Genomic DNA, 12,720 nt, shown 5'->3' on the forward strand with positions numbered 1-12,720 from the left:
GCTCAAAGTTAACCTTTCAAAATACTGGAACTGAATTGAACCCTCAGGACAAGTTCATATTGAACCAACACTTTCTGTCATGTTTTGATCCAATACTAGGTACCCTAGAATAGAATTTACAGTATCACAGAATCAAGGACTTAAAGCAGGAGTATTTTAAGACTATGATTGTTTTGTTGGAGAGCTGCTCAAGCAGGACCATTCTCTTTCACTTTATCTTCAGATATTCCCAACCTCAGGCAACCTCCTCCATTGTAAGGATGCAGCCAGGTACGGAAACACGAAAGGAATCCAACCTAGGAACTCATTCAAGTTTGAATTCATAGTAGGGGTAAAAAAAAAAAAGGTTATTACAGGCTATTTTCAACACAGAATTCCCCACATGGCATCCAAACCAGTCATACTAGAACAGCTAAGAAAGATAGCATGGAGGCAGCAATGAGAGTTAGGAGACAAGAATGAGTCATGGGGGATAACTTAATCCATGACGGCTGCTGAAAAAAGTCATCTTGTAGGGACCATGTTGCTGATAAATTCCCTCAGCTCACAGAGACACCAGTTTGGAAATCACTTGTCTAGCAGAATCCACAAGGAATAAATGCAACAGGTCATGCTAACATTATTTGAATTACACTCATGAAATTACATATGCTGGTAAATAGTCAGAATCACCCAAACTTTCAGGAGTAAGTTGATTACTCCTTTAAGACCATTATTCCTTGCATATATGTATTCAGAGACTGTGTGTCTATGGTCTGAGCCACAGACTGCTCTGCAGCCAGCTGAAGCCTTTAACAGATATTGAATGCCTCTAGTAGTTATTTACAAGTAAGTCTAAGCAGTTTTCTAAAAGAAAAGAGAGGTTCAGGAGAAGGCTGGCTTGTTTAGTCTGCAACACTGCCTGACTAACTGTAAAGCTTTATGGACTGTGAAAACTGAGTCACTTCATTGTCAGCTGTAACTTCGTAACTGATGTACTCAATTTCTGTTCAGCTTCCCTTAAACACAGCAGAGTGCAATTTTCTCTTATTTTAGTCACAACTGCTCCCTTTTCCCTATCTCCTTAGTAAAATTAAAGGATTGACTTCACATTAAGTTTTGACTGCCACTATAGCTCCTCTCTACAAGGCCTTATTTTAAAAGTTCCAGAAATTGCATTGGTGACCTCAAGTACTTAATGAAATTGTACAGGAAGGCACTAAAGGGAAAAAAGAAAACTTCCCAAACACCTGCTGTCTCCAGAGGATGTGCAAAATACATCAACACTCTGCAGCTTGTGGGTCAAGCTTAGCCCATTCCGTCCTTGGTTGCTTGGTCGATTTTGCTTCCTTTTGGGGCACTTTGGATGTTTTCTTTGTTTGACAAAAAGAAAACCCGCCTGTTAGATACAGTAGCACAGGAGGACCTGCTACCATACAGTAAATCTTAAACCTTTTTCTTCAGTCTTCATTTTCTAAAGACTCCAGTAAATGGCAGCAGAAATAATGGCAACTATTTTGCTCTAGCCCTGCTCCAGAGAGGATATCGTGAGTAAACCAGATCAGATAGCAAACGCAAACAAAATGGAACAGTGCTAAATGCTTAGTTCACTCCTAAGGGATTATTTTGACATTTTACAGGAAAACTTCTGTCAGACACAATTTTGATAAACCTGGGGTTATGTTTCTCTTTCAGATGTATGAAGTCAATGCCTATTTTTATTATAACTTCCACTTGTAGCTATGTAATTTCAGTATTCAGGTATTTGCATTTTTCCAACTCTATATAATTAGCAAGACAAAAGGCACTTTTTTGCCTATCCAGATATTTTGACTTCATTCTATTGTGGAGGTGGAGCAGAAACTGGGAGTTACATGTGGGAGGGAAGTATGAACTCAGGGTTTTTGACCAAAAGCTCTGAGAAACTGCTAACCATTTTGTGGCAGGCTTCAATGTGTACCAGCTAATTGGAGGACGAGGTTTTTGAAAGAAATGTTTATAGTAATTGTTCGGTCTGCAGGGCAAACAAGGGCCCCTACACAAGTAGCTGGCGGGAGTTCAAAATAGGAGGAAAGTAATTATTTGTGTAGTGGGTTATGTGCAATCTCTCTCTAGGCGGAGATCTGAATTGAACATTTATAAGTTAAATAGTCACAGAAAGCATATTTTAGGAAATCTTAGAAATGTTTGATGTAGCATAAGTAGAGTCAGAAGTCTAAGCTACACAAAAATACAGAGGATAGAAATTTGAGACTGCATTTCATTGCATTTTTGCAGTCAGCTTCATGAAATGTTATCATTAATTTCCTTTGCAGTGTCCTTAGATAAAATACTTCATTTTAATTGGAAGCATATGTGAAGAGAGCATGTACACGTACATTTAAAGGTCTAGAAATGGGGGACTTAGAATTATATCATATTATATTATATTATATTATATTATATTATATTATATTATATTATATTATATTATATTATATTATATTATATTATATTATATTATATTATATTATATTATATTATATTATATTATATTATATTATATTATATTATATTATATTATATTATATTATATTATATTATATTATATTATATTATATTATATTATATTATATTATATTATATTATATTATATTATATTATATTATATTTATTATGACTGTGAGGCCTGTAAAGACACACTGCTGCTGTTCTTAGTGATATCATAGGCAAATTATGGCTTGTACACCACTCTTTCAATTTGCAATCATTTCTAGTAGAGCTTTCTATAAGCACAGCAATTCACCTACCCACAGTAAATTGGAGGATTAGTATTTACTGTAATCCATCAAAAGCACTATATGTGCCAGAAATTTCAGAAAAAAAAATTAGTATGAGACAAAAAATTAATTCTGTGTCTCCTGTACATGATAATAATGGAGATACCTTTCTAAAGGCAAAATAAGATCCCTGTTCTAATATGACTGGATAAAAGTGTTCTCTAAATTGCTACTGCTAAGTAGCTGAGTATGGCTAAAATATCTATAGTTATTGAAAATTCTAACATTTATCATATTATAAATTTAATTAGATAAATATTTTTAAGTTACAAAGTTATCATTATAAATCGTTTACCTTGACTACTCAGAAGCCATTCATGATTTATGATGGAACAATTCTTACTGTAATTATAGCACTAATAGGATACATATCAATCAACAGGTAAATCATTATATAATGTCTTCAATTTTCTGTTCAGAGCATTTCTCAAATCATATTTGACAAATAACAACTTTAATTTTATTTAGATTCCCTATAGAAATAGCTGTCATTTGAATTTTTTTAAGAGCTTAAGATTTTCCTTTAAAGTTTTCACATTAGGAAAAAGTAAAAATAGGCAACATTACAAGTAAAAAACTACTTGAACTGTATATCCATTTGTTCCCAATGTAGTTAGCAGTAAATGACAATTTCTGTCTTGCCAATTTTTATCATAGTTATCCACCTGTAACTCTACCTCTTCTCCTCTCTTTGATTGTTCAGTACTCCCAAATTTATAAAATTTGTATCACAAAATGTTAAGTTTTGATAATGATAATCTCTTCAACTAACCTTTACTGAACTTTCATTGTTTAGGCAAATTGATCACACAAAAAAGGACAATAAGCAAACACAAACACCAAATACACTCTAAAATATAATGTTAACATGGAACTTAGAAAAACAAAGGTAGGACCTCTTTGTTGTATTCAGTTCTGGCAACTGTTCTATAGCTTTTCTGCCAGTATTCACAGATCTGGTGAAGGAATGACCAGGTGAGGTTCCCTAACTAGTTACCCATTCTGGTCCCTTTCAGACCTAACAGGCTGCTAATCTGGAATCTGTTTGATGCCTTTTAAGGCATTCTCTCTGCTTTTTTTATTTCAGCAGGTGTGGAGGAAGCCATTTCTCTACTTGCCTCGACATCAAGTCAAGTTTCTTCAAATCAGTGACGAGGGCCTCTTTTTGTCTCTACAAAATGTGTACACAGGCATTTGTCACTGCAGCATTGCAGGATCAACAAACTGGGTCTATGAATCAGTCTCTTTTAGTGTCTAAAACAGGCTGCCCTTTCTGCCGAAATGGTGCAGAAATTGGAGTTTATTATGGAGGAAAAGAAAAGGAAGAAGGTAAGGAAAGAAGCTTATGCTTTTTCTCAAATCCCTTTTGCCACCCAATTTAGCACAAGTTAGTTTTAGCACAGTGATAGCAATAACACATATTCTCTTTTTAAATCAGTAACAATTCCATAAAGTCGCCTATTCTAACCACATGTGAACTCCAATCCCCCAAACTCTCGGGACCTTGGATTTGAACTTTTTCCATTCAGAGATTTTCCGGCCTCCTAGAGACAATTCTAGCAAATATGTATATCTATGAAAAGCAAGTTATTTTCTCACTAATTAGTTCAAAGCTCAGAAATGGAACTCACTGCTAATACTAGGTTCATCAGTGGTGGGGGTACAAGAAGCTACTTGCAAAGAAGATGCTTGCAGGATATGATAAGGTGAGGGGGACTGGCCATTCCGTGGGTGACAGAGTGAAGTGGAAGACAGGCAACGTATACTGTAAACAGACTGCACACCATTTCACAGAATAATGTAAAACACAAAGTCAAGTCTATCTGCAGATTAAGAAGAATATCAAACACTGTACAGCCAGTAAGCATACAGAGCTCTGCTTTAAATCTGGTTATCTGGGTTCTGAATCAAACGCTTTAAGGAAGCTGCTTCTTTTTCAGACCTCACTGTCATGCTCTATCAGCATCTGAAGAGAAACTCCTAGGTAGCAAATCTGCTAGTCCTATTGACACCAAAATACATTTAAGCTGGAGACTTAGTTACTGTCTGAAGTAAGATTCCATCTGATAGAGAATGAAAGGCTAAGGGAGAAAAAGTATAAATCAGTGGTACTGAACAGTCTGAGAAGAAAACCCCTGGCCAGGCAGTGACGACATGCCTTCTGAAGTAGGAAGGTGTACAACACTCCTCTTCAGTCATGCAGCTGGAATTCCAGAGTGGCTTGAATGGCTTTTGCTTTTACTCTTCCGCATAACGAATTATAAAAGCCCCTCTATTATACAAGTTATTTAGTTGTCACTTGTTTTTTATTTCCCCCTGAAGTACAAAATGTTAGAAGCTCGCAATCTGCATACTGAAAATGTCTTAATTCAAAGATCAGAAGCTCAAGTCAAGACAGAAACATACATGACTCATTTTCACAAGTAAGTCCTGTTTCAGTGAGCTTGTTTTATACACTCAGATATCAATAAACTCAGCATCAATGCTGATGAAGTTATTAATCTCAACCTTTTTTATGCCAGACAATTGCAGCATTGCTGCAATTGCAATGTAAAGAAAATAGAATTGGATTTTGACTTGCCATGCAGAAGGCAGAGCTTGGCTGTAGGGCCACATGGACCTGGTGAAAGTTAGGCATGGTTTTAGTTTTGTTCAAAACATCCAAGCTTTTATTGTAGCACTTAACAAGAGCATTAGGTTAGGAAGGTCTATGCAAGCCTATAGAGTAGAAAACCCATAGAAATGCCTTTTCATTCAAGCTTTCACAATACCCAGCTTTTCTCTTTGGGCGCTCAAATAAGGACTTTATTTTATCCTTAAGTGTATTCAGCTCAACTATCTTACAGAACAGCCTCCATTTACAGAAGCGAAAAAAACAAACCAACAACAAAAACACCCCATGACATATGAGGTTAAATGTACATGGAATTCTGCAGCCAAATCCATAATTAAATGCCTATTATATGAAAAGCTGAAATGCTAAAAGAAAATAAAAGCTTCTTTTAAGTAAGGACCTATTGTGTAGCTTTTAAACACTATCCAGATAGTTACCTAAATGAAATCCAATGTACTTTCAGAAATAATGACCTGCTTGCAAGAAGATAATAATAGCACTTTCGACTGGCAAAATATGGTAAAACTGTCAAAATCACATGTATACATTGGTAAAAGTTCTGTAGACCTGTGGATTCTATGAGCAAGAATAGGTTCAGCTTCATAACTCACACCACATCTTGACTTTGAAGTCGATATACTAGTGTACACTCCTTTAAAAACTCAATAATTTGCTTCACACATATTATTTTCATTAACAGTTCCCCTCTTTAAGATGAAACAATTCTCCTGACTGACAATTTATAACAGAATTCTTCCCAAGTCAGATTATCTGCGGCAGTCCCACTTAAGAGTCCCTCTCCCCTACCACATACAAACATACTTCTACTTCGATGTCTCTACATCAGCAAAATGAGTCCTTTTCCTTAAAGACTGATGCTTACACTACAGAGCACAGAGAGCTGCTCTGAAAAATTGAACTCTCTGAAATTTCCCCACATAATATTCACAATATTGACTAGTCAGTTATTTCCACTTGACTAGCAAGTAATTAAAATTTAATCATTGGGATGTCTGAAAAATAGTCAGCTAAGCACATATCTAATAATTTAACCTGTTGGTTTTAATTACGAGTATTTTAGCACTACCTTGTCCTGCAGTCACAACAGTCCTGAGGTTGGCATCAACCTGCAAAAAGTGCACGGTTTTCAAACACTTAAGCTCCATTTGATTTTGATAAACCACAAACTCCAACTCTTGTTTTAACTACTCCTAAAGAAGCATGAACGTTATTTCCTGGAGCTGTTGTACTGAGTGTCACTAATGTTTAGTTATTTACATTAGTTTGTTTAATGGAACCATTCCAGAGGCAGCTGAAAGGAAATGTTGCAACCCAAGAACCTAGTGGTAACAGAGAACTTACCCAACGAATAAAAGCAGCAGCATAGACCCTACACAAATAGAAATCTGCATAAACTGATGGAGGTCTGTAGTAGCAGAAACTCAGAAGTAAGATGTGTGGCATCAGGAAATGATCAAAATATTTGCTTTGGGGTTTCTAGGCGCAAAATGGTTCCCAAAGTGCATAATCTTAAACAGAGTGATGATAGGATTCAGAGCACATATTCAAAAACATATCATAGAGAAGTTCTGATAAATCCCTGGCCGCAACTGAAAAGTGACTTCCCAGCGAAGCAAACCAACTTTCTTTTGAAAGAAAGCAGATGGTGGAAACTCCCTTTCCCACAGCCAGCTTGAACCCAATGCTTAGGGGAAACAGGCAGTGCCATAGCCAGTGTATCTAATCCTCTTAGCCCTATAAGTAACCTGTTTTCCTTCAACAGCAGAGGCACTATATAGCATCTGTGGAATACCTTTAGAAACACAGTATTCCAAAACTTCCCAGCAAAAACAACAGTGTCATTTCCTTGCAACAAAATGTAACATGTATTTATTTGTAACAACCTGACATCAGCTTTCACAGCAAAACCCAGACAAATACTTAAAAAGAGGAGCTGATGTTTAAGGGGTTTAGAACATGCTAGTTTGATGGAGTTTCTCTCTGACAGGTTGCAGATGTTTATTTACTGATCATTTGCACCAAAAGTCTACACTGAAAATTGCATTTGAAAGGAGTGAATTAGATACAGCAGGTGCACAGTGGCCCCTTCAAATAGTCCTTCAATCAGCTTTTAGCATCATTAAGCACCAAAATAATTGACAAAACCCCAGAGACTTAGCATCCTCCTAATAGCTAAACACCTTTTAACATAGATTTCTTTATCTGAACTCTCAGAAGGCAAAGTATTGATATGCCTTTGGAACTGCAATAATATACTCACCTATATGTACTTACTCATATATACTGACAGGAATGATGAAACACCTCCAGCAATGCTGATTTTGAAGAAAACATTTACAAAATCATAGCAGAGCTACAGAAGTGTTAACCTGAAAGGACTTACCTGCATTTCAATTTGGATAATAACTCTCACTAGTTATATATCTTTTAAATGAGGTGATTGAACCTTATACAGAGTCTGACATCAATCTAAGTACCATCATATATGAGAGCGATGTACTGTATTATGAGAGCAAATACTATTCACAGCTTAGAGATAACTCTCTCATTTGCTAATTAGTCATTTTAAGAAACAGATGAAAATGATCTTTCCCAGGGAACAGAACAAAAGCCAAGGAGAGAAGCTACTCACATTCCTTTGAGCCGTTGCCACATTTTCTCTGCGTGTCCTCCTATTTGATACTTTATAGAGGTGCTTTCCAGTTCCCGAGTTGTTTCCGTCGCTCGAGCCCCCATCGTTATTGTCCTACAGGGATACAGTTACAGTCAGGCTCAGCAGCAAGTAAAAGCATTCTTTAGTCCACTACAAATGGCAGAATATCCACGCATGTTAGACGGTAGCTTCTGTCATATCAAAACACATCAGAATTACAACAGCTGAGGGATGATCCTGCCTGAATCACTATTCATTTTGATAGACAAATCCAGTCTTCCCCCCCGCCCCTCCCCAAGCACAGAGCAAGTACACACAGCTCCTCTGACCTCACAAGTCTAATCCATACGTGTGTGCCAGCTACTATACTACCGACTGCTCAAGCTCCTTTCCCGTGCACTTTTTCTGCTGTAGGAATACGCACAGAAGCACAAAAGATTCCTTAAGATGGACTATAATTCATTGCCATGCAGGATAAATGTGAATGGTTTTAACAATCCAGAAGGAAAGAAAGGCTGGTTTCTGCTCTGCAGGTTGGAGAAACAGGCTGCAATAGGAAAGCAGATGGTAGAAGCCAGTATCAGCCACATCACCCTACAAAAAGAGTGCATTTTCAAATGCCAGAGCTTTCCTCTCTTTAGTTGATCCTGAGTTGATTCTTAATGAATAAATATCTACCAGCCTCTCAATAAAAATATGACTGTACAAATGCTAAGTCACTAGTGAAGGCATGTATAAATCCCTGCAGAAGAGAAATCAGAGAGCTCTACAGGTTGTTATTGAAGGAATATGCTGTAATGATGACTATTCACCTTCTCCTAGCAACTCCACACAGTAGGTAACTGTCAATTTAACTGCTGAAAAACGTAGCAGCTGCAAGACAGCCTGCTCAGCGAATCCTTCAGGGTAGCAGCATGCGTGTATCAAAATCTGATGCTGAACTGTGTGTGTCTACCAGCAAAAAACAATTAAGTGCATGCAAAGAGCAAAAAGGTTGAGGACTAAACAGTATGCCAGCCACGCAGCAGACTGCCAGCTCTGTCTTTCAAGTGCAAACCTAAGAACCTAGTTGTACAGCCAAAGCTGGGTTTTGGAGAGGGCAAAGGAGAGGATTTCTTTACTGCTTACTCAGGCACAGACTTGGGTTTGCAGAACAGCTCCTGTACTCCGTCAATAGCACCTGTCTTGTTTGGTGAGTCAGTAACAATCTTCATTTCTGAAGCAGCAGCCAAATAATCAAATATACCACAGACTTATCTCAATGATCATGTTTGTTTCAGTCAGAGTAAGAGCTGTGCAAGTAGCCATGCAAGAAGGGTGTGCCAAGTAGGAGTAAATATGTCTGAGCTTTTCCAGCTACTGGTGCCACTCATGGCTGGGAAAAAGGGGCTTTGGGTCCATGACTGAACAGTGAGGATGAGTATCCTCGGATGCTGACTGGAAGGAGCCTAAGGGTAGGAGATACATATCTCAGTATGGCTTTAGCTAGACAGCTTTATCATTAAATTTTACAACGATGTGAGATGACGAGAGGCTCCCATCTGATGCAATTGGCAGAAATTAATAACAATGTTAAGTACTCAGGATCTTACAGAAAAAATAAAAATTAGGCTCACTGCTTTGAAAAAATCCTAACACTTCAGAATTTCCTAATCAATTTTCTTTCTCTAGGACACCTTTTATGCACGTTACAGATTTAAAATATACCCTATGAGAGTTATAAACCAGTTTGAGATGTGTCTTCTACACACTGATTTCAGGTGGATAATTAAATAGTACATTTCATTTACTTCTATGGACTTAACACATACACAATTTTAAACTGGTATCGATTCACGGACTTTCACAGAATTATTCCTGATTCAGACATATAAGACTCAGTCCCATAAAATTTACTAGCAATATCTGGAAAACAGTTACTGGGTGAGTGACATCTCTTAGAATTTTTGTACAGCATCACAGGACAAAAGTGAAGAGATACAAGCAGCTGTTTTTTCAAAAACTGCAAAGCATGTATTTGGTTAAAGGCAGCGGTAGTATCTTTGAAAACTCACTGAGGAACCACTTAAAAACTTTCAAACTTTCTGCTCCTGTTATGCACGGAGTCCAACTAAACTTTGTAAGAAAGAGTATAAATATCCTTCCATGGAATAACTAATGAGAACCTCTCACACTAATCTGGGCTCTTCCCGACCTTTTAACTGCCAGACATCTGAAGCAATGCAAAGAAATTAAGTATTTATAGAAACCACATAAACCTCCAGGGACAGAGGGGAATTTTAAGGGCCTATTTTTTTCTCATAAAGTATTCCCGGCTCTTGTTGTCCAATTCTATAACGGAAAAAATAGTGGTGTTTGTAAGCTGTTCTCTCTCTCTTAAATGGAAATAAGTAGTTGAAAAGATATTGCTTTGGTTTACTGGAGAAAAGTATTATGAACATGTAATATCCTTCAGGAAGGGAGGAAGGAATAAACTGCCCACATAATATCACTGCAAATGGAGATACACCTGTTAACTTCACCAGAACTCCACGAGGGAAAACTGTAAAAACTTTGCTCTGCAGGACCTCGCCAATGCAACAAGAGAAAGTCCTACAGCGAAAGCACCTGGCATGGCTTAAGCTAAGAATGAACAAAGCAGCCTCCTCCCCAAAGGTTTATCCTCAGGACCGATACAGCAAACCATCAGAGACAACACTGAAAGATGAAACTGTGAAATCTGAAAATGAAAGAAACAGCAGGAAACACATAAAAAACAGATAGATAAGGCATTAGAAAATCAAGGAAGTAGCCAGAGCACACGTCCTGTATATCCCTAAGGAGAGAGAAACAAACCATTTAAAACAAACAAACAACTTTTAGGTATGCTGTTATCTTGGAAATGTGAGCAAAGAAATCCTCATGGAGACATGGGGAGAGGAAGGACTTTTCCTCCCTTTAGCTTCTACGAATAACACTCAGAGAACGAAGCAGGAGAGCCTGCATGCCTCCTACCACTCAGAGGAAGGCAGTCACAGAGGCTGAGAATGACAGAGCCAAAGCTGCAAGAGGTGACATGGTGCAGAAAGGACAGCAGTGTGCCACGGGAATATTAGGACAACCACACAGTACAGACCGTACATGACAATGAGGGCATTGGAGGAGGAATTATGGACAACCTGACTTGCTCAGAAATACATTTGTGCCCCTGCAGAACAAAATGGTCTAAAGAAGATCCAGAATAATAAACAAGAAGCAGCTACTTCAGGAAGCCAAATCAACCAGAGAGATAGCACCTGAAATGATAAGTTATCTTAGATAGTTTTTCTCTTTCCACTTCCTGTTCCTGTTCCAGTTTCCTGTTCTTGCCCCAGCTAACCTGGTGTTTGCGCTATAGTTCTAGCAAGTTGTTGTTACAATCTACCTTCCTCCCATAAAAATATAACCTTCTTTGACATTTGCCCACAGCTTTTTCTTTTTTTTTTTTAATTCCAGCTTAAAATTTCCATACTAAAGTGAATGCTAAAGGAAAGCCTCTAATAGTCAATATGGAGCTTAAAATAGGAATAATTAACTTTTCACCCTTAATTATGGAAAAATAAAACTGTCCCAGTACCACTTAATCCTCAGATAGGATCCCATACTTAATGATAATGTGTCCAAGTTCCTTTTCTTTCATCTAAAAACACTTCACTTCAGTAGTAATATCAATCCAAATAAATAATTTTAAAATACACCCAACAGTAAAGAAATCAGGTTGGCTTTTCAATATTGAGTACTGAGAGACCTTTACAGTTATGCCAAAATCACACACTTACAATGAAAACAACTTACCTTAAAATTGGGAAAACCCTCCAGCTAGCCCAGTTAGAGATTAGCTATGAAAACAGGAAAGGGATCCTGCAGGTTTTGATGAGAATTAGAACTTTATTTCACATAAATCCTCTGCTCCTGAAGGAAACTTAAATATGCTGCTTTCTTTGAAATTATCTTCAAAATATCTAATTCATGACAAATGGAGACTAAGGAAGTATCAAGAGGCCGGCAGGGTGACTTGTCAGGCTAATACTCATCCCTCCAAACCTGACAACACAAACTTCCCTGTGGTGGAACTGCAGGAGAGCCATAAACAAATTAAGAAATCTGAAAATATAAGGGAGAAAAAACCCAAACTCAAAGGCAAAACAAAACCAGCAAACCCTCAAAAAGATAAGATAAATTTATTGTAAGTAGCAGGTATTCGATCTGTATGCTGACTGGCCTGGCCCTGATCTAGCAAGCCCTAAAACACATTTAATTTTAAGCAGGTAAAGCATTGCATTTATTTGCTAGGTGAGGCAGAGTTCAACACCATTGTAAATAAGAGTTAAATCGTTGAGGAACTGCCTGCCAGGGGACTTAGTGAACAGAACTTAAGGTAGGACAGAGATCCCATCACTCAAATTCTGCCCTTGCAGAAAAGCAATGGCTTGCTAGACAGCGTTCTCCATGTCTCCTTCTGCCATCCTCATTGTCTATTACGTTCGCATTTGTGATGCGCAACCCTTCTTCACAAGCAGAGTTTCCAGCTTGCTTGCAATGCCCATATGTGTGAATTATTAATCAATAAGAAGCACAGCAGAGGAAAAAGGAATATTTGGTCTTATTAAAGTTCA

General features: G+C 37.6%; 1 protein-coding gene across 2 annotated transcripts in view; it reads right to left on the reverse strand.

Annotated features, from left to right (window-relative positions):
• The window catches only part of PDE1A (phosphodiesterase 1A), a 165,597-nt gene extending 156,760 nt beyond the window's left edge, over nt 1–8,837 (reverse strand). Inside the window, exons 1-2 of one of the 2 annotated variants that reach the window (XM_064451753.1) lie at nt 8,416–8,837; nt 8,066–8,179 (exon numbers count right to left, since the gene is read on the reverse strand). In XM_064451753.1, coding sequence (XP_064307823.1) covers nt 8,066–8,169 — 104 coding nt within the window. In that variant the 5' untranslated portion in view covers nt 8,170–8,179; nt 8,416–8,837. Of the gene's footprint in view, nt 1–8,065; nt 8,344–8,415 lie in introns of those variants that run through there. The other variant, XM_064451757.1, reaches the window with a different exon arrangement.
• Between the last annotated feature and the right edge of the window lie 3,883 nt (nt 8,838–12,720).

The sequence above is a fragment of the Phalacrocorax carbo genome, chromosome 5 (assembly GCF_963921805.1).
Source record: "Phalacrocorax carbo chromosome 5, bPhaCar2.1, whole genome shotgun sequence".
In the NCBI taxonomy this organism is placed as follows: Eukaryota; Metazoa; Chordata; class Aves; order Suliformes; family Phalacrocoracidae; genus Phalacrocorax; species Phalacrocorax carbo.